At 44.8% G+C, this 21,849-nt stretch overlaps 1 protein-coding gene across 1 annotated transcript; it reads right to left on the bottom strand.

Annotated features, from left to right (window-relative positions):
• Positions 1 to 7,876: 7,876 nt before the first annotated feature.
• Positions 7,877 to 21,777, bottom strand: LOC121531964 (peptidyl-prolyl cis-trans isomerase FKBP4-like). Its single transcript, XM_041837566.2, has 11 exons — positions 21,328 to 21,777; positions 11,704 to 11,848; positions 11,452 to 11,594; positions 11,235 to 11,355; positions 10,964 to 11,120; positions 10,696 to 10,786; positions 10,440 to 10,523; positions 9,319 to 9,504; positions 9,036 to 9,179; positions 8,842 to 8,937; positions 7,877 to 8,032 (listed from the first exon to the last, which is right to left on the bottom strand). Exons 1-11 carry the CDS (start codon positions 21,421 to 21,423, stop codon positions 7,964 to 7,966), a joined length of 1,332 nt encoding a protein of 443 aa, XP_041693500.1. The 5' UTR covers positions 21,424 to 21,777; the 3' UTR covers positions 7,877 to 7,963.
• Positions 21,778 to 21,849: the final 72 nt, after the last annotated feature.

Raw genomic sequence — 21,849 nt, 5'->3', positions numbered from 1 at the left:
ATACAGTCTGCTCAATGGGGAGAATTTGCGCTGCAAGCCGGCAACACAACATGTGTCCTTCGCTCTCGATTGCGGAGCACTGCTGTCCTGCAATGAGTAATTTAACTCGGCCACCAGGCGTGTTCGAACAGCCTCTCCCTAGTATACCCTGGTTTTAATGTCTATTGCCGCGTTCACATGCATACTCGGAATTGTCCGACTTGCTAACTGGTTGTAGTTATACACGCACCGCGTTCAACGAATCAGCAAGTCGGAAATTTCCGAGTTTCCTATGCCGCGTTCACGTACTACTGGTCCGAACATGTCTGATTTGCTAACTGGTTTAACACGGCACGTGTATAACTACAACCATATAGTAAGTCGGACATTTCCGAGTTTCCTAGTTCCGACTAGCACATAAACACCGCACTAGTTCCGACTAGCATAAAAACGCGGCATACGAGTGTATAGCCTACCTGGGAGACATAGGTAGGCCTGTCACTAGCGTGGTCACGTTTCTTTTACGCCTGCTATCATAGGTTAGCCTATCACAGTGTCACATCCGCCAGAACCTCGTCCCCAGGCTATTGCTCATTTAATGCTGCGTTCATAACAACGTGAGAATATGGTATTTACCCATACGCCTGGGAAAGAAACATAAGAACGCGCCTATAACTGGTAATTACTAGTGGGAAACTCGTCTCTCATCTCTGAGCTCCGACTCCTCCCACATACTGACGTCACCTACTAAGATAATAACTTCGATAAAAGCATTTTCGGCAGTTAAATGCAACAACAAAACATTATTTATAAAAAGCAATCTAATATGGTTTTTGAACACTATAATTTATTTACAAGCATCATAGCTGTACTTTTAGTTTATGGTTGATGCAGCTTGTTGGCCACTAGCCATTAGCGTTTCTCAATGAGTTCAAAGCATGTAAATGCATACAACTGATATTTACGACTTCACAACTGGTAATGACCACCTACCTACCCTTAGCAACGCAGCATAAACCTGGTACATCAGCTATTCAAAAATTGGCCTTAGTGAGTAATGTTTGTCAATTTTAGCCAATCACACGACTGCGAGGCGTGGCTCTGTGCTGATGGTGTGCTAGTGATTGGGGAGGGTTATGGGGAATGTGTTGTGGGAAATGATTGGTTGGTAGATTAAGTGATTAAACCAATGAGGGGATTCGATTAAGATGCCCCGAGTGGCACCGGGCTATGGCCTGTGACATTAAGGGAGGAGCACACTTCTCAAATCGAACCGTAATCTGTGCCACCCGGTCATATTGTCAACAAGACAGCAAGCATGGCGCATCATTCAGAAACATATATTTTCCATAAAGTATATTTTCGAATTTTTGAACTAGTTTTACCTGGGAGGGCAGATTAAGGACATAGGTCTATGCGTTTTTATCACGAGAGCAAACACCTTTACATGTAAAAACACAGAATCCTATTCATTACTCCACGTAATTAACCTACGTCACTTCTGTTTTGAGCCGACTTCGCCAATTGCCAGCCCGGTTCCAAAACGAATGCAATCACTTTTCACCCGGTGCAAACTACACTCAAATGTGCGCCCTGCCAGATTAATCGAATCCCCTCAATGCCCACGCGTTGGGACCTTCTCCCGGTCTTTTTGTATTGGCTAAAACCACGTTTGACGCGTTGGTCCACCAGACACTTCGCGCATTTGGGCTAAAGTGTCTGGGAACGAGATTACATCCGACATGATCTTGATTCTAATCTGTTCCTTTTCAAACCATTTGTTACAGTCTAGCAGAGAGAGTGAGTGTGCTGTATGTTTGCTAAATACTTACCCTCCTTTACATCTGAATATTTGCCATACCAGTGGACAGTGGTGTAAAGTACTTAAGTACAAATACTTTAAAGTACTACTTAAGTAGTTTTTTTGAGTATCTGTACTTTACTTTACTATTTATATTTTTGACAACTTTTATGTTTACTTCACTATATTCCTAAAGAAAATAAGGTACTTTTTACTCCATACATTTTCCCTGACACCCAAAAGTACTCCTTACATTTTGAATGCTTAGCAGGAGAGGAAAATGGCCCAATTAAAATCAAAATCAAATATACAGGGGGTACCGGTACCAAGTCAATGTGCACCCTGGGTACGGTACCCCCTGTATATAGCCTCAATATTAAATATTTTATTTAGTAAACTCTATTTTCTTAAAACTGCATTGTTGGTTAAGGGCTTGTAAGTAAGCATTTCAGAGTAAGGTCTACCTACACCTGTTGTATTCTGCACATGTGACAAATACAATTTGATTTGATTTTTATTTGAATTGGGCCATTTTCCTGTCCTGCTAAGCATTCAAAATGTAAGGAGTACTTTTGGGTGTCAGGGAAAATGTATGGAGTAAAAAGTACCTTATTTTCTTTAGGAATGTAGTGAAGTTAGTCGAGGTAATCTCCCGAGTGGCGCAGTGGTCTAAGGCACTGCATCGCAGTGCTAGCTGTGTCACTAGAGATCCTGGTTTGAATCCAGGCTCTGTCGTAGCTGGCCGTGACCGGGAGACCCATGGGGCGGCGCACAATTGGCCCAGGGTAGGGGAGGGAATGGCCAGCAGGGATGTAGCTCAGTTGGTAGAGCAGGGTTGTGGGTTCGATTCCCACGGGGGGCCAGTATGAAAAAAATATAAAAAGAAAAGATAAGAAAAAAATAAAATGTATATAAAAAATGTATGCACTCACTAACTGTAAGTCGCTCTGGATAAGAGCGTCTGCTAAATGACTAAAATGTAAATGCAATGTAATTTATACATGTAGGTAGGGGTAAAGTCACTATGCATGGATAATAAACAGTGAGTAGCAGCCGTGTAAAAACAAAGGGGTGGGGGGAGTGTCAGTGCAAATAGTCCGGGTGGACTATTTGATTAATTGTTCAGCAGTCTTATGGCTTGGGGGTAGAAGCTGTTAAGGAGGCTTTTGGACCTAGACTTAGCACTCCGGTACCGCTTACCGTGCACCAGCAGAGAGAACAGTCTATGACTTGGGTGACTGGAGACTTTGACAATTTTTTGGGCCTTCCTCTGACACCGCCTAGTATATAGGTCCTGGATGGCAGGAAGCTTGGCCCCAGTGATGTACTGGGCCGTACGCACTACCCTCTGTAGCGTCTTACAGTCGGATGCCGAGCAGTTGCCATACCAGGCGGTGATGCAACCGGTCAGGATGCTCTCAATGGTGCAGCTGTATAACTTTTTGAGGATCTGGGGACCCATGCCAAATCTTTTCAGTCTCCTGAGGGGAAAAGGCGTTGTCGTGCCCTCTTCACGACTTTCTTGGTGTGTTTGGACCATGATAGTTTGTTGGTGATGTGGACCCAAGGAACTTGAAACTCTCAACCCGCTCCACTACAGCCCCGTTGATGTGAATGGGGGCGTGCTCGGCCCTCCTTTTCCTGTAGTCCACGATCATCTCCTTTGTCTTGCTCATGTTGAGGGAGAGGTTGTTGTCCTGGCAACACACTGCCAGGTCTCTCCCATCGTTGTCGGTGACCAGGCCTACCACCGTTGTCGTCAGCAAACTTAATGATGGTGTTGGAGTCGCGCTTGGCCACGCAGTCGTGGGTGAACAGGGAGTACAGGAGGGGACTGAGCACGCACCCCTGAGGGGCCCCCATGTTGAGGATCAGTGTGGCAGATGTGTTGTTGCCTACCCTTACCACCTGGGGGCGGCCCGTCAGGAAGTCCAGGATCCAGTTGCAGAGGGAGGTGTTTAGTCCCAGGGTCCTTAGCTTAGTGATGAGCTTTGTGGGCACTATGGTGTTGAACGCTGAGCTGTAGTCAATTAACAGCATTCTCACATAGGTGTTCCTGTTGTCAAGGTGGGAAAGGGCAGTGTGGAGTGCGACTTGAGATTGCGTAATCTGTGGATCTGTTGGGGCGGTATGCGAATTGGAGTGGGTCTAGGGTTTCCGGGATGACGGTGTTGATGTGAGCCATGACCAGCCTTTCAAAGCACTTCATGGCTACCGATGTGAGTGCTACGGGGCGGTAGTCATTTAGGCAGGTTACCTTCGCTTTCTTGGACACAGGGACTATGGTGGTCTGCATCCCTGGGCATCCCTACTGCCTCTGATCTGGCGGACTCATTAAACACAAATGCTTCATTTGTAAATTATGTCTGAGTGTTGTTGTGTCCTTGGCTATCCGTAAATAAATAAAAACAAAAACAAGAAAATTGTGCTGTCTGGTTTGCTTAATATAAGCACTTTGAAATGATTTATACTTTTACTTTTGATACTTAAGTATATTTTTGCAATTACATTTACTTTCGATACTTAAGTATATTTAAAACCAAATACTTTTAGACTTTTACTCAAGTAGTATTTTACTGGGTGACTTTCACTTTTCTTGAGTCATTTTCTATTAAGGTATCATTATTTTTACTCAAGTATGACAATTGGGTACTTTTTCCACCACTGCCAGTTGATGAGTTATTGTATGGTCAAGTTAATGTATCCGGAAGCATCACACCTGGTCCTGTTCAGTGTTTTTGTAATACAGTGTTTTGTTGTCATAGTCAAACTAACTATGTGGCAGGCTGGCAGCTCTATCGATAGGGATTGAGTAGCTTATGTCAGAGTGTGTTTGTGTGTGGCAGCCTGTGTTCATCAGAAGAGAGAGCGTCTGTAAGATGACACTGCGGATGGCCCTGCTTGGCGCCCAGTAACCCAGCGTGTGTGTGTTACCCAGCAGTGACTCTGCAATGGGGAGAGAGATCCAGCGTTCAAGTTTTGGAGGGGCCACCTAAAGGGTGTCTTTAAGTCTTCTTTCTTCATACAGAAGTCCTTGTATGCAAGGTTGTAAGAACATATAGAAAAGAAAAACCCTAACTCAATAAGCTACAATATTTAATTAATTCAGTAGGAACCTCTCCTCTTTTACATTGATAGCAAAGAACTACAGGTGAAAGCAAAAAGCTGATATAGGCTACACATCCATCATGTTGCTGTCACCAGTCCAGTTTTCCCTCCTTTCTCTCCAGTCACAGCATGTGACCTTCATATGTTTACTTTTTCATTGAGATGGAAACCAGGACACAGTTGTGTGAAGGAAACAGGAAGTAGAGCCACCTGATAATGTCATGGCCACCTAAGCAGCCATGCAGGTGAACGGAGAGACAGGTTTAGCTGATGGTCAGTACCACTGACCCACACACACACCTGTGGTCCTCTGTAGCTCAGCTGGTAGAGCACGGCGCTTGTAACGCCAAGGTAGTGGGTTCGATCCCCGGGACCACCCATACACAAAAATGTATGCACGCATGACTGTAAGTCGCTTTGGATAAAAGCGTCTGCTAAATGGCATATTATTATTATTACTGACCCACCACCAACTGAACACATATGTCTAGTGATCTGAGTTAGCCTAGTTCCTGTTTGTGGTGGGGTCATATCCACAGCTAACAGAACAATAACTTCAACAACTCGATCATGTCGATCCAGATCTGGTTCAGATAGCTGGTTTATAGAAGAGGGTGGTAGGTTTGAGCTCTGCATGGGCCACGTATACTGATTATATGGTTCTGGATCAGGGCTCTCCAACCTTGTTCCTGGAGAGCTACCCTCCTGTAGGTTTTTGCTCCAACCCTAGTTGTAACTGACCTGATTCATCTTATAAACCAGGTAATTATTAGGTGTGCTAGATTAGGGTTGGAGCGAAAACCTACAGGACGGTAGTTCTCCAGGAACAGGGTTGGAGAGCACTGCTCTGGATTAAAGAGAAAATTTTGCCAGATAATCAGATCATTACTATCTTTAGGATTTAAAAAAATAATACATCACACAGACCCTTCAAAGGCCAGATCCTTCAAACATGCTAAAACTGCCATGGTGCATACCAGATTTAGTAAACCCAACTGTTGTGCCTGTCAGAACAGCCTAGCCCCCTCAAAATCAACTCTGGACCTCGAAGCCATTGCCACTGCTTTTTCATTGTTCCCCTCTAATCAGGGACAGATTTAGATCTGGGACACCAGGTGTGTGCAATTAATGATCAGGTAGAACAGAAAACCAGCAGGCTCCAGACCTCGTAGGGTAAGAGTTGAATACCCTTGGCCTAGCCACTAGTAGCACCTAGCCACTAGTAGCACCCTACCCCCTCCTGGTACCCCACCCCCAGTGATTGATAGACAGGTCTGGAGCTCTATCAACTGTCTCTCACAAACATCCCACCCCCTTCTTTGAAAACCCCACCTACATTGATTGACAGGCCAAACTGTTGAGTGAAAATGGGATTGAGATATGGTTTTAGTTATGGCCAGGGTAATGCATGGTTTTTGCTTGGGAGGACCCAAATCTGATGTCACCCCACTGAAGTTTACATTTGAAACGGTTAAGGGTTGGTTTAGGGTCATCCCAAGGAACCGGCTTAGCATCTAACGATTATGCATGACAAATAAATTATATCTCAACTGGGAGGATTGCTTTTGGTTTACCCAATTAGTTTGCATTTTAATTTTGTCAGTCTTGAAAAAACTACTTTTATCGTTTCCACTGTATACTACAAAATCGATTGGCCAAAAGGTACACTGACCCTTGTACAAAAAATGAGGACAGAGAGACCAGAGTTTGCGTAATTTCTGTTTATTAGCAGTTAGAGCCTTCAGTCTGAGAACCAATCGTGATGCTCCAATCAGACAGACCCCCCCCCTCCAACCAACCAACCAGCACACAGTTGACACCCTAAACCCCACCCACTGACCAATCGCATTCCCTAGCTGCTCTGCCCTGCTCCACAGGACCTTGTTTAGCTGAACCTAGAGCCAGGTCTGCTGGAGCTGGAGATGCTGTCTGTAAGAGTAAGATTACAGTAAGTCTGCATCTCAAAAGACACCCATTACCTATATAGTGCACTACTTTAGTAGCCACCTCTGACCACTGGTCAAAAAGTAGGGCATATTGTGTCATCTACAACAGGGTTTCCCAAACTCGGTCCTGGGGCCCCACCCTCTGGGTGCATGTTTTGTTTTTTGCCCTAGCACTACACAGATAATTCAATTAACCAACTGATCATCAAGCTTTGATTATTTGAATCAGCTGTGTAGTGCTAGAGCAAAAACCAAAACGTGCACCCATTGGGGGCCCCAAGCTGGAGTTTGGGAATCCCTGATCTACAAGGTATAGAGTATCATTTGGGATGCAGACAGACTACAGTAAGACTATATATGTAATGTGACTGAGCTTTATACTGGTTGAGTCTGACCAGGAGAAGCTGCGTTAGCTGCTTCACACACACTTGCGCACACACACACGCACACACCCTTCTAGGTGTGAAGTAAATCATCATCCCATGAAGAACAGTTAAGAGAAATCATAAACCCAGGGTAAGAACATACAGTGTGTTTGAGAAGCAGAGAGCAACCGCTTAGTTAGCATGACTGCTGCTAGAGAGGGTGCTGCTACTGTCTGCAGACACGCAGTCACACATACACAGGGAGCAGTCCCCAGGAGTTGATCAGTTGGCCTTGGAAGGGGGAGGGGTGAGAAGAGAAGGGGGTTTGGGGATTAGCCCTTGCTTGGTGAAAGAAGGGGGGTTTACACACACACAAATACGCACACACCCAGTACTGGGCTTCCAACTCCATTAAGCAAAGAGCTCTATGAGCGGGGGAGTGGTGGAGGGAGGCGGAGTGGTGGAGGGAGGGGCAGCCTGCTACATGCTAACCAGAGGGATGGGGGACACTCCTTTTAGCCACACCTCCCGAGTGCAGTCAGCTACAGAAGGCCCACCCAGCCAGCTAGCTGCCATGACAATAGAACGCACACACACACACACACACACACACACACACACACACACACACACAAGATACAGTTGAGCCATGGACACACACACTTCTCACAAACACAAACACGTTCTCTCTTTATAAACATAAATGTATGAAGTTTTAAAAGTATTCATGACAGACAGACTGCCACATCTTTCTCCAGCAGCCATTACTCCTGTCCTCCACTCTCCTCCACTTCCATCCCTCCTACGTTCTCAGTCCCCTTGTCAGCCTCCTTCTGTTCATCACAGCAGAGAGAAAGAGAGAGACATTAAAAAACAGTACATTTACACTGAGTATACAAAACATTAAGAACATGCTCTTTCCATGACATAGGTTGACCAGGTGAAAGCTATGATCCCTTATTGATGTCACTTGTTAAATCCACTTCAGTGTAGATGAAGGGGAGGAGACAGGTTAAAGAAGGATTAAGCCTCGAGACAATGAGACATGGATTGTGTGTGTGCCATTCAGAGTGTGAATGGGCAAGACAAAATATTTAAGTGCCTTTGAACGGGGTATGGTAGTAGGTGCCAGGCGCACCGGTGTGAGTATGTCAAGAACTGCAATGCTGCTGGGTTTTTCACACTCAACAGTTTCCTGTGTGTATCAAGAATGGTCCACCACCCAAAGGACATCCAGCCAACTTGACAACTGTGGGAAGCATTGGAGTCAACATGGCCAGCATCCCTATGGAACACTTTCTTATATGGGCTCCCGAGTGGCGCAGTGGTCTAAGGCACTGCATCTCAGTGCTAGAGGCGTGACTACAGACCCTGGTTAGATTCCAGGCTGTATCACAATCCGGTCGTGATTATGAGTCCTATAGGGCGGCGCACAATTGGCCCAGCGTTGTCCAGGTTTGGCCGGGGTAGGCCGTCATTGTAAAATTAAAATTAAAAGATATGATGCTAAGTGTGGGTTAGTCTGCCCTCTAGTGGTTAATTTAGAAAACTTCAGCCCTGTTCTGATGTCTCCTCAGTATTCCATCTCAACTCACCTTGAGGCTACAGGAAATGTGTAGGGACTAAGGGCTGTTTGACTCACCTTGGCGTCTCTCTCTGCAAACTTCTGGAACATGTTGGCGTAGAGCCTCTTGTCCTTCTCATGCTGCTCCTTAATCTGCTTCTGGCACAGAGCCACCTGGGAGGGAAGACAGAGAGCCCCGGATCAGAGAGATGGACATCCAGATGAGAGGGAAGTTTAGACGGGGGTACACAAAGACCATTCTAGTACAGTACCTGGCTCTTGGCGGCCTTGTTGCTAGGATAAAGTTGTGTGACGCGTTGGAAGTCTGCTCTCGCCCTATCAAACTCCTTCATGGCAAACAGCGCCTCCCCCCTCCGGAATAGAGCCTTTTCATTGGCCTCGTCCAGCTCCAGGGCCTTCGCATACACGTGAGAGAGAGAGCAGAAACCAAAAGTAGGTCGGGGAATAGGTGTGATGTGGAATATTTGGGATGTCAGATAGGTTCAGATACAGTCAGGTCAGGTGTGTGTCTCCTGAGTGAGTGTGCATGTGTACCTTGTCACAGTTGTCGAAGGCAGAGCTTGGTTCCTGTAGCTTGATGAAGCACATGGCCAGGTTGAGGTGAGCAGCCAATCGCAGGGCTCTAGCTTTCTGCTCCTCCCCCTCGGGCAAACTTGATTCATTCTCCAGCCATGACACAATCCTCTTATACTGGACAGCCGCTTGGCGATGCTTCCCCTCCTACACACACACACACACACACAATCTTGTTATACTGGACAGCCGCTTGGCGATGCTTCCCCTCCTACACACACACACACACACACAATCCTGTTATACTGGACAGCCGCTTGGCGATGCTTCCCCTCCTACACACACACACACACACACACAATCCTCTTATACTGGACAGCCGCTTGGCGATGCTTCCCCTCCTACACACACACACACACAATCCTGTTATACTGGACAGCCGCTTGGCGATGCTTCCCCTCCTACACACACACACACACACACAATCCTGTTATACTGGACAGCCGCTTGGCGATGCTTCCCCTCCTACACACACACACACACAATCCTGTTATACTAAACAAGCTCGCACAGTCTCACGTCAGAATTAGATGTTCATCCAGGTTTCTCAAATGTCAAATTTCAAAGTGTTTAAGGTTACGTTTATGGTTAAGTTTAGGCATTATCTCTGAAATGTTAAGGTTAGGCATTAACTCCAAATGGTTAAGGTAAGGGTTAAGGTTTGGGATAAGCTTAAAACAAAAATCTCAAAAATAACTTTCTATCGCTGGATTCAAACATGCAACCTTTTGCACCAGAAGCAGATGCCCATCCGCCAACCCCACTGCCCTAGCAAAATCGAAACCTATTTGAAGGTAACAGCGCTTACTGTTGCTCCTAGTGGCCAGTTTCCACATAATTTCCCGACATCCTCAGACATGGCTGGACGTCTAATACTGACTTGTATCACGGGCGACCTGGCTGGTTATACTGCACTGCTGCTTGAAGCTACTTCTCTCCTCCCTCCAACCCACCCACCCACAGGTAGCCTAGCGGTTAAGAACCTGTCGATGTGCCCTTGAGCAAGGTACTTAATCCTAATTGCTCCTGTAAGTCGCTCTGGATAAGAGGGTCTGCTAAATGACTAAAATCTAAATCTAGACCTTGAAGTACTGTGTTCCCTTCTCCTTGATGATGATACTCTGCTCCAGTTTCTCTGCTGAGTTCATCTCCCAGGATTCCTTGGCCTGGGGAACAGGAAATGCTTCAGTCAGTCAGCAAATCACCTCTCAGAACACCAGACTTATCTGGGGCACACTTAGTAGGCAAATGGTTTGGAAATGTCATGAATAAAATGCCTAAGGCATGTTTCTGGACAGGACCCTCTGGTTGATATGGCTAAAGGGTGAGGGGTCATACCTTCTCGAAGGCGGTCAGTTTGAGTTTGTACTGCAGAGTGGCTCCACCAGGAATACTGTACTTGCTGCTTCCTGTGTTTCCATAGCCATACCTACACACACACACACACACTTAGAAATCCATATCTACACACACTACAATTAGATATCCATACATACACAGTCACACAACTCGGCCAATATACCCAGAGAACACACCACTACACATTTCTCAAAATAACAACATAGTATGTAGACTAGGTTTGTAATTGTGGGTGTGTGTGTATTACTTGGGTTTGATGATAAAGAGTGACTCCTCTCCCTTTTCCATGGCAGTCAGGGCTTTCTCCACTCCATTTGGCAGACCCAGGCTCTTTCCATCTCCCAACTCAAACTTCAGCTCCCTCTGGTCAAAGACCTTGCCCTCACAGCTGCCCTCCACACACACTGCAGGGGAAAGAGACAGAGAAAGGTGTGAGAGCTTGTATCCTGTACAGTAGGTCTTCATTTGGTTTGGAATATCCCTGTTCCTTATTGATGATGATATGTTTGTGTGTGTACCTTCTACGGCAGCTCCTTCGTTAGGTTTGGAGTATCCCTCTCCCTTAGTGATGATGCGACGGATGATTCCTCCATCCTCTCCCTCAGTGATGTCCTCCCCTCGAAACTCAAACAGCTCCACCTAACACACACACACACACACACACACACACTAAACATAAATTTAAGCACTCACAAAGTCAAACGTCAATGTTCACACAGACAGACAGAAGGTTACCTGGAAGACAAGAGTAGCATTGGGGGGTATCTTCGGGGGGCTGCCGGCGGTGCCGTAAGCGTACTCTGGTTTACAGATCAGCTGGCTGATCTCTCCTACTTTCATAGTAGCCACTCCCAGGTCCCACGCCTTGATGACCTGACCTACACACACACAAACACACACACACTTATAGTAGCTACACCCAGGTCAAATGCCTTGATCACCTGGCTTATACTTACACACAGACACACATTTGATACACACACACACCTTTGCCCAGCTCAAAGGAGAACTTCTCTCCTCGTTCGCGACTGGAGTCAAATGGGGTTCCATCCAGCAGCGTGCCAACATAGTGAACAAACACCTTGTCCCCCGTCATAGGCAGCTCTGTCCCCGTGCCTTCCTGCTTCACCAACTAGAGATGGAGGGGAGGGAGAGAGGGAAAGAGAGACACTGAAGGTTAGTTGTGCTGTAGCAGGGTATGGCACAGTATGTCTGTGGTAGTGTTCGGTATTTTATTAGGATCCCCATTAGCTGTTGCAACAGCAGCAGCTACTCTTCCTGGGGTCCACACAAAACATGACATAATACAGAACATTAATAGACAAGAACAGCTCAAGGACAGAACAACATCAATAAAAAATTACACGTAGCCTACATATCAATACCAATACATACACACAAACTATCTAGGTCAAATAGGGGGGAGGCGTTGTGCCGTTAGGTGTTGCTTTATCTGTTTTTTGAAACCAGGTTTGCTGTTTATTTGAGCAATATGGAATAATGGCGCTATATAATACTGTACGCTTTCTTGAATTTGTTCTGGATTTGGGGACTGTGAAAAGACCTCTGGTGGCATATCTGGTGGGGTAAGTGTGTGTGTGTCAAAGCTGTGTGTAAGTTGACTACGCAAACAATTTGGAATGTTTCTTATAAAAAGAAGAAGTGATGCAGTCAGTCACTCCTCAGCTCTTAGCCAAGAGCGACTGGCATGCATAGTATTTATATCAGTCCTCTGATTACAATGAAGAGCAAGATGTGCCACTCTGTTCTGGGCCAGCTGCAGCTTAACTAGGTATTTCCTTGCAGCACTGGACCACACGACTGGACAATAATCAAGATAAGACAAAGGTAGAGCCTGCAGGACTTGCTTTTTGGAATGTGGTGTCAAAAATGCAGAGCATCTCTTTATTACAGACAGACCTCTCCCCATCTTTACAACCATTGAATCTATATGTTTTGACCATGCCAGTTTACAATCTAAGGTAACGCCAAGTAATTTTGTCTCAACAGCCACACCATTCATTACCAGATTCAGCTGAGGTCTAGAGCTTAGGGAATGATTTGTACCAAATACAATGCTCTTAGTTTTAGAGATGTTCAGGACCAGTTTATTACTGGCCACCCATTCCAAAACAGACTAAACTCTTTGTTAAGGGTTTCAGTGACTTTAGCTGTGGTTGCTGATGCATATATGGTTGAATCATCAGCATACATGGACACACACACTTTGTTTAATGCCAGTGGCATTGGTAAAAATAGAAAAGAGTAGAGGGCCTAGAGAGCTGCCCTGCGGTACACCACACTTTACATGTTTGACATTAGTGAAGCTTCCATTAAAGAAAACCCTCAGTTCTATTAGATATATAGCTCTGAATCCACGATATGGCAGAGGTTGAAAAGCCATAACACATACGTTTTCAACAACAGGTTATGGTCAATATCAAAGGCTGCACTGAAATCTAACAGTACAGCTCCCACAATCTTATTATCAATTTCTTTCAACCAATTATCAGTCATTTGTGCCAGTGCAGTACATGTTGAGTGCCCTACTCTATAAGCACGCTGAAAGTCTGTTGTTAATTTGTTTACAGAGAAATAGCATTGTATTTGGTTAAACACAATTCTTTCCAACAGTTTGCTAAGAGCTGGCAGCAAGTTTATAGGTCTGCTGTTAGAACTAGTAAAGGCCGCTTTACCACTCTTGGGTAGCGGAATTACTTTGGCTTCCCTCCAGGCCTGAGGACAAATACTTTCCTCTAGGCTCAGATTAAATATATGACAGATATGAGTGGCTATAGTCAGCTACCATCCTCAGTAGATTTCCATCTAAGTTGTCAATGCCAGGAGGTTTGTCATTGATCATTTTCTTCCACACTAACTTTACAAAATTCAAACTTGCAATGCTTTTCTTTCATTATTTTTTTTTTAAGCATGAATATGATGGCTCACTCTTCGTTGTTGGCATTTTCTGCCTAAGTTTGCCCACTTTGCCAATGAAGTAATCATTAAAATAATTGGCAAGATCAAATGGTTGTGATGAATAAGCCATCTGATTCGATGAAAGATTGAGTTGAATTTGTCTTTCTGCCCATAATTTCATTTAAAAAGTCCTCCAAAGTTTTTTTTCCCCCATCATTCTTTATATCATTGATCTTGGCTTCATAATACAGTTTCTTCTTTTTGTTGAGTTTAGTCACATAATGTCTCAATTTGCAGTAAGTCAGCCAGTCAGATGTGCAGGCAGACTTATTAGCCACTCCTTTTGCCCCGTCTCTTTCAACCATACAGGAGCCTTAACAGTTCTAACAGTCCGTTTCTTAACAGGTGCATGTTTACTCTATGCATTCTAGTACTTTGGGCTGCTGTTGTGTTTAGGTCTTGGGCTGTGGGCTCTAAAACTGTTCAAGAGGTGATGTATTTGTGTGATGATGTGGAAATGTGGGAACTGTCTGATGAGACACCATGTGTTGCAAGTCTGCCTGTAGGAAATACACCATGGGACAGACTGACTGACAGTCTCTCACACACACACCCTTCTCAGTATCAGCAGTGACCAGCCACACTGCCTGCAGAAATAGGATATTCAGCAGGGCAGGGTCAGGTCACCAAAACCAGAAGGAGAATCTCCACACACACCCCTCCAAGCAGCTGTGTGTATCCCGAATATGGCAGGCTTGCTAGCTTACTACTGCTAGCTAAGTAAATAGCTAATAGCATATGTTCTTGGCATTCTAGAAAACGTCCAGGTAACGAGATACGTTTGCTGACAAACAAGAAACCACGAAATGCTTATACCCAGGCCAGAACCTTCCAGCCAAAACTAAGACACTGCTAGATCACTGCTAAATCTTCACAATGAATAGGGATGACTAGACATGTGATAGTTAGCTGCAGAAGATGCATCCAGCTGCAGCCCCACAGCAGCCTGTGACTAAAACTAGCCTGTCACTAAAACCAATACTATCACCATCTAATGGCCGTGGTTTATCCCTACCACATACATGTGAACTTTTCTTTCCTAGATTCCTTTCCTCATGGGTGGTCAGGGCTCCACAGTGCAAGCATTTTAATCGCATTTGTGAATAAAAAGTAAAGTATGATCACATTTATAGTAAAATAATTGCTGCAGTAGCTGTTTAAGTGTTGCTGCCATTTCGTTTCATAGCTGGTAAATTAAAATCGCACAAAGTCAAAGAACTACAAATACTTTATAGCCTATTCCACCTCGCACTGCAACACTGCCTGGCTGGGGGCTGTGCGCACGTGAAGAGCTGAGTGAAATATTAATTTGTAGGCATAAAAGTTAGTCTAATTTACTTGAAACGAAAGTCTACTGAAGTGAGACTTTGTCATTGTGTTTCTTGGCCATTTACATTGTTTTCGTTCACAAGCTAGGTTATATTTCTATGTTTGAGTTTCAACTGCTTGGGAAGAGAAGACAACACTTCTACTAGTCAGACTCAATCTCACAGGTACAAACATGCCACGTTACCATGGTAACCCCCAACCTTAAAGGGGCAGGTGAAAATGTTTGTCTCATCTGTGATATTTTGGTTACAAGAATCAGGTCACAAAAAATGAAATTAAACAATCACACAATTTCTTAATACACTGCTCAAAAAAATAAAGGGAACACTTAAACAACACAATGTAACTCCAAGTCAATCACACTTCTGTGAAATCAAACTGTCCACTTAGGAAGCAACACTGATTGACAATAAATTTCACATGCTGTTGTGCAAATGGAATAGACAACAGGTGGAAATTATAGGCAATTAGCAAGACACCCCCAATAAAGGACTGGTTTTGCAGGTGGTGACCACAGACCACTTCTCAGTTCCTATGCTTCCTGGCTGATGTTTTGGTCACTTTTGAATGCTGGCGGTGCTTTCACTCTAGTGGTAGCATGAGACGGAGTCTACAACCCACACAAGTGGCTCAGGTAGTGCAGCTCATCCAGGATGGCACATCAATGCGAGCTGTGGCAAGAAGGTTTGCTGTGTCTGTCAGCGTAGTGTCCAGAGCATGGAGGCGCTACCAGGAGACAGGCCAGTACATCAGGAGACGTGGAGGAGGCCGTAGGAGGGCAACAACCCAGCAGCAGGACCGCTACCTCCGCCTTTGTGCAAGGAGGAGCAGGAGGAGCACTGCCAGAGCCCTGCAAAATGACCTCCAGCAGGCCACAAATGTGCATGTGTGATAGATTAATTATTAATGACTAATTATTACACCCTGAAACTGTGAATAATGTGTTAGAAATGTGTGAGTGTAGGACCAGTAAAGGCTATGGCATTGAGCCACTATTTAGCAATGTGAGTAAGAGTTAGGCCAGACAACAAAGGCAACTGATAACTGAGGAATTTAGGGAGTAGAGAAACTGTTATGAAAACATGGTGCAGAATATTGTGAGAACGGCAATAACTGAGGAATGCAGGTAGTAGGCTATGATAAGAAAGTGTGTGTGTATTTATGTGTGTATGCATGTGTGTATATGTGTGTGTGTGTGTGTGTGAACTGATGGTCAGGAGAGCAGTTTTAGAGTGGAAAACTACAGCCCCCCTACAGAGGGGAGGGATTTTTTTGTATGACGTATGACTATAAAAGATGGACTCTGAAATTGTGATGACAGAATTCTCAATGAATAAATCTCTGACTATGCAGATCGAGACTCTGTCCGTTACTTAAATCCCAAAAGACTTACAACCTTTTGGGAGACGCACCGAGACACTGAAATAGTTTTGTTAAATAATTAACGTAACAATGTGTCTGCTCAAACGGTCAGAAACAGACTCCATGAGGGTGGTATGAGGGCCCGACATACACAGGTGGGGGTTGTGCTTACAGCCCAACACCGTGCAGGACGTTTGGCATTTGCCAGAGAACACCAAGATTGGCAAATTCGCCACTGGCGCCCTGTGCTCTTCACAGATGAAAGTAGGTTCACACTGAGCACATGTGACAGACGTGACAGAGTCTGGAGACGCCGTGGAGAACGTTCTGCTGCCTGCAACATCCTCCAGCATGACCGGTTTGGCGGTGGGTCAGTCATGGTGTGGGGTGGCATTTCTTTGCGGGGCCGCACAGCCCTCCATGTGCTCGCCAGAGGTAGCCTGACTGCCATTAGGTACCGAGATGAGATCCTCAGACCCCTTGTGAGACCATATGCTGGTGCGGTTGGCCCTGGGTTCCTCCTAATGCAAGACAATGCTAGACCGGCTGGAGTGTGTCAGCAGTTCCTGCAAGAGGAAGGCATTGATGCTATGGACTGGCCCGCCCGTTCCCCAGACCTGAATCCAATTGAGCACATCTGGGACATCATGTCTCGCTCCATCCACCAACGCCACGTTGCACCACAGACTGTCCAGGAGTTGGCGGATGCTTTAGTCCAGGTCTGGGAGGAGATCCCTCAGGAGACCATCCGCCACCTCATCAGGAGCATGCCCAGGCGTTGTAGGGAGGTCATACAGGCACGTGGAGGCCACACACACTACTGAGCCTCATTTTGACTTGTTTTAAGGACATTACATCAAAGTTGGATCAGCCTGTAGTGTGGTTTTCCACTTTAATTTTGAGGGTGACTCCAAATCCAGACCTCCATGGGTTGATACATTTGATTTCCATTGATAATTTTTGTGTGATTTTGTTGTCAGCACATTCAACTATGTAAAGAAAAAAGTATTTAATAAGATTATTTCATTCATTCAGATCTAGGATGTGTTATTTTAGTGTTCCCTTTATTTTTTTGAGCAGTGTAGTAACACATGTATTGTTTTAGAAACATTACAAAGCAAGCTCATCCGTTTTTTGTGTGTTTTGTTAGTGTAATTTTTGCTAGAAAAAATATACATTTTGGCTGGTAAAAGATCTGAGTGGCTGGTAGATCTTTTTATCTACCTGCTACAGTGGCTGGTGGACCAAAATTGTAATTTTATGCCCTGCCTCCTTTCATAGATTCCTTTTCTTCTTCCTTTCCTTTCCTCTCTACTGGCCATGGTTTATCCCTACCACATATATGTGAACCTCTTTCTTTCCTAGATTCCTTTTCTCCTCTTCTTGCTCCCTTTCCTTTACAACTTTCCTAGCTTCCTTTTCTCCTTTACAACTTTCCTAGCTTCCTTTTCTCCTTTACTAACTTCCTTTCCTACCTCCATTTCCTCTCCTCCTTCCCCATCTCCCTTTCCTCACTTTCTTTCCTACCTCCCTTGTCTTTTCTTTCTCCTCTCCTCCTTCCCTTGAACTCGTTTTTTCTGAGTTCTCAGTTGTCGTGAAAGCACCATAATCCCTACCACATACAGTACATTCTGAAAGTTCAGACTTTTTCCACATTTTGTTACGTTACAGCCTTATTCTAAAATGGACTAAATCGTTTTTCCCGCTCATCAATCTACACACAATACCCCATAATGACAAAGCAAAAACTGTTTTTAGACATTTTTGCAAATGTAACAAAAATAAAAATATCACATTTACATAAGTATTCAGACCCTTTACTCAGAACTTTGTTGAAGCACCTTTGGCAGTGATTACGGCCTTGAGTCTTCTTGGATATGACGCTACAAGCTTGGCACACCTGTATTTGGGGAGTTTCTCCCATTCTTCTCTGCAGATCCTCTCAAGCTCTGTCAGATTGGATGGGGAGCGTCGCTGCACAGCCATTTTCAGGTCTCTCCAGAGATGTTCGATCGGGTTCAAGTCCGGGCTCTGGCTGGGCCACTCAAAGACATTCAGAGACTTGTCCCGAAGCCACTCCTGCGTTGTCTTGGCTGTGTGCTTAGGGTCGATGTCCTGTTGGAAGGTGAAACTTTTCTCCAGTCGGAGGTCCTGAGCGCTGTGGAGCAGGTTTTCATCAAGGATCTCTCTGTACTTCGCTGCGTTCATCTTTCCCTCGATCCTGATTAATTTCCCAGTCCCTGCCGCTGAAAAACATCCTCACAGCATGATGCTGCCACCACCATGCTTCACCGTAGAGATGGTGCCAGGTTTCCTCCAGACATTACGCTTGGCATTCAGGCCAAAGAGCTCAATCTTAGTTTCATCAGACCAGAGAATCTTGTTTCTCATGGTCTGAGAGTCCTTTAGGTGCTTTTTGGCAAACTCCATGCAGGCTGTCATGTGCCTTTTACTGAGGAGTGGCTCCGTCTGGCCACTCTACCGTCTGGTGGAGTGCTGCAGAGATAGTTGTACTTCTGGAAGGTTCTCCCATCTCCACAGAGTAACTCTGGAGCTCTGTCAGAGTGACCATCGGGTTCTTGATCACCTCCCTGACCAAGGCACTACTCCCCTGATTGCTCAGTTTGGCCAGGCAGCCAGCTCTAGGAAGAGTCTTATTGGTTCTAAACTTCTTCCATTTAAGAATAATGGAGGCCACGGTGTTCTTGGGGACCTTCAATGCTGCAGACATTTTTTGGTACCCTTCCCCAGTTCTGTGCCTCGACACAATCCTGTCTCTGAGCTCTACGGACAATTCCTTCGACCTCATTGGCTTGGTTTTTGTTCTGACATGCACTTTCAACTGTGGGACCTTATATAGACAGGTGTGTGCTTTTCCAAATCATGTCCAATCAATTGAATTTACCACAGGTGGACTTCAATCGAGTTGTAGAAACATCTCAAGGACGATCAATGGAAATAGGATGCACCTGAGCTCAATTTCGAATCTCATAGCAAAGGGTCTGAATACTTATGTAAATAAGGTATCTTTTTTTTTTTTTTTATACATTTGCAAACATTTCTAAAAACCTGTTTTCCCTTTGTCATTATGGGGTATTGTGTGTAGATTGATGAGAAAAATATATAATTTTATCCATTTTAGAATAAGGCTGCAACGTAACAAAATGTGGAAAGAGTCAAGGGGTCTGAATACTTTCCGAATGTACTGTACATGTGAACTCCTTTTCTTTCCTAGCTCCCTTTTCCTCCTTTCCTAGCTTCCTTTCCTACCTCCTTATCTTATTTTCCTACCGCCCCATCTCCCTTAATTTTCCTCTCTACTGGCTGTGGTTAATCCCAGGAAAGGAGGAAAGGAAGCTTGGAAAGGAGGAAAATAAAGGGAGCTAGGAAAAGAGTAAAGGAAAGGAGGAAAGGAATCTAGGAAAGGGAGCTAGGAAAGGGAGCTAGGAAAAGGAAAGGATACAAAGAAAGGGAGATAGGGATGGAGGGAGAAAAGGGAGGTAGGGAAGGAAAGGAAGCTAGGAAAGGAAAGGAAGCTAGGAAAGAAGGAAAATAAACTAGCGAGGAAAGGAGTAAAGGAATCTAGGAAAGAAAATGAGGAAAGGAAGCTAGGAAAAGGGAGCTAGGAAAGGCTTGGAGATAAGGAAAGGGATATAGGGAAGGAGAGGAAATGTATTTATGTTAATCACACTCGATATCTCAGACACCACTGGCCCGATTTTGACAAAACTTGGGTGAATAATGTGTCTCGCTATAGAGATCCCTCATTTGCAAAATTACACTGATTGACCCAAGGGGGGAGCTGCATCATTCGTGAGGGGAGGATATGTTTACTGTAGCCTCATTTTATCTTGTTATTGATACCATATCTTGTTTTGGGGTGTTTGACTGATGTCACTTCTATGCTAATATAACTAAAATTCGCTAGCTAGCTAACCAACAACTATAAAGATGCATTTAAACAACCAACCTGTCTATGAAGACATAAAAAGCGCAGTTCGAGCCATTCCAGGAAGTAACGTTGCAGGCTAGCTCAGTGCTGCCCCCTTATACTGCTGGCTGCCATTAGCTACTAAATGATAATCCGTGCGATTTAAAAAATAAATAATCGGTTCAAGGACATACAGAACAAAAATTGGTACCATGATTGTCTTCGAAATGTATTTACACTAAGATTGCGAATTTCTATGTTTTCTGATAACAATGCCTGTAGTACCGCGGTCGGCCTTTAACTTCCTGGCGTCAACGAGAGGGGGCAGTCATTCTCCCCTGGGTTAACCACAGCCAGTAGATCGCGATATTATGGTTTTAGTGACAGGGTAGTTTTAGTCACAGGCTGCTGCGGGTCTGCACCTGGATACTATTGTGGGAAGCTGGGCTGGTGGGGAAGCTAGCTAACTTGTTCGAGGTGATGATGTCACGATGTGAGGAGCAAGCCAATAAATTAGTTAAGTTTAGCCCAATAGCTAGCTAGATATAACTACAGTAGCAAACCCCAAATGTTGCAAATAGATCATGGACTGCGCTGCAAAATCATCTCACTAATCTAAATTACCCTACTGTAGCCAATTGACCAGAATATCTTAGAATGTTTTTCAGTCAAGCTAGCTAGGTTAGGTAGCTGGTTATGCCATTCAATGAATTGCTATTGGCTAGATAGCGAGCAAGCTAACGTTAGCTTGTTGGCTCGCTAGGGGTTTCCACTAGTTAACACAGCTGCAAAGTCAACATTGGCTATATCGTACAAATGAATGACAACAACAATGTGCTTTTTGGTTCTAATTTAAGGTTAGGGTTAGGTGTAAGGTTAGCAATGTGGTTAAGGTTAGAGTTACAGTTAGGTTTAAAACCACCTTTTAAGAAGATACATGTTAGAAATAGGCGGGGTTTAAGACTTTGTGGCAGTGGTAACTAGTGTCGACCGCTTGCTAGTTCAGTTACCTTTAAAACCCCTCCATCTTTCTTCTGCGTGATATCCTCTCCCTCCATCGTGAATGGGATGTTCGGTCCTTCGTTGGTCACCTCTTCCGCAGTCATAGCCCTGGAGCACTTTCTGAAAACCTCTCCTTCTCAGCTAGCTGACGTTAACGAGCAAACCACACAACTTCAAGTTTCGACCGCCTAGATTAGATCTAGATACCAACTGGGTTGTGCAGGCTAGCTGCGCCACAAATCAAAGATAACCTTAGATGGCTATAAGAATCAGCTTCTCGTTAGTTATATTTTGGGTTTGCAGCAAATTATGCCGGATGTCAATCGTTGTGCACCAGTCTCCAAACTGAAGGTGTGCGGTTGAGTTGCTTAGCTCGCTAATAAATCCAGGGGTCCACTTTGCTGTGTTGCTTGCTCGTTGCTCTGTCTAGCATCTGACAGTTGTCTAGGCTGCTGGAGTCTGGAAGAAAGGCCGAGAACTTTCGATACGCTGCAAAGGGGGTGGAGCGGGCTTTGGAAGGGACGGTAGTG

This window comes from Coregonus clupeaformis, chromosome 19 (assembly GCF_020615455.1).
Source record: "Coregonus clupeaformis isolate EN_2021a chromosome 19, ASM2061545v1, whole genome shotgun sequence".
In the NCBI taxonomy this organism is placed as follows: Eukaryota; Metazoa; Chordata; class Actinopteri; order Salmoniformes; family Salmonidae; genus Coregonus; species Coregonus clupeaformis.
Note: the sequence above shows the minus strand (reverse complement) of the source record. Positions and strands in the feature narration are given on the sequence as shown.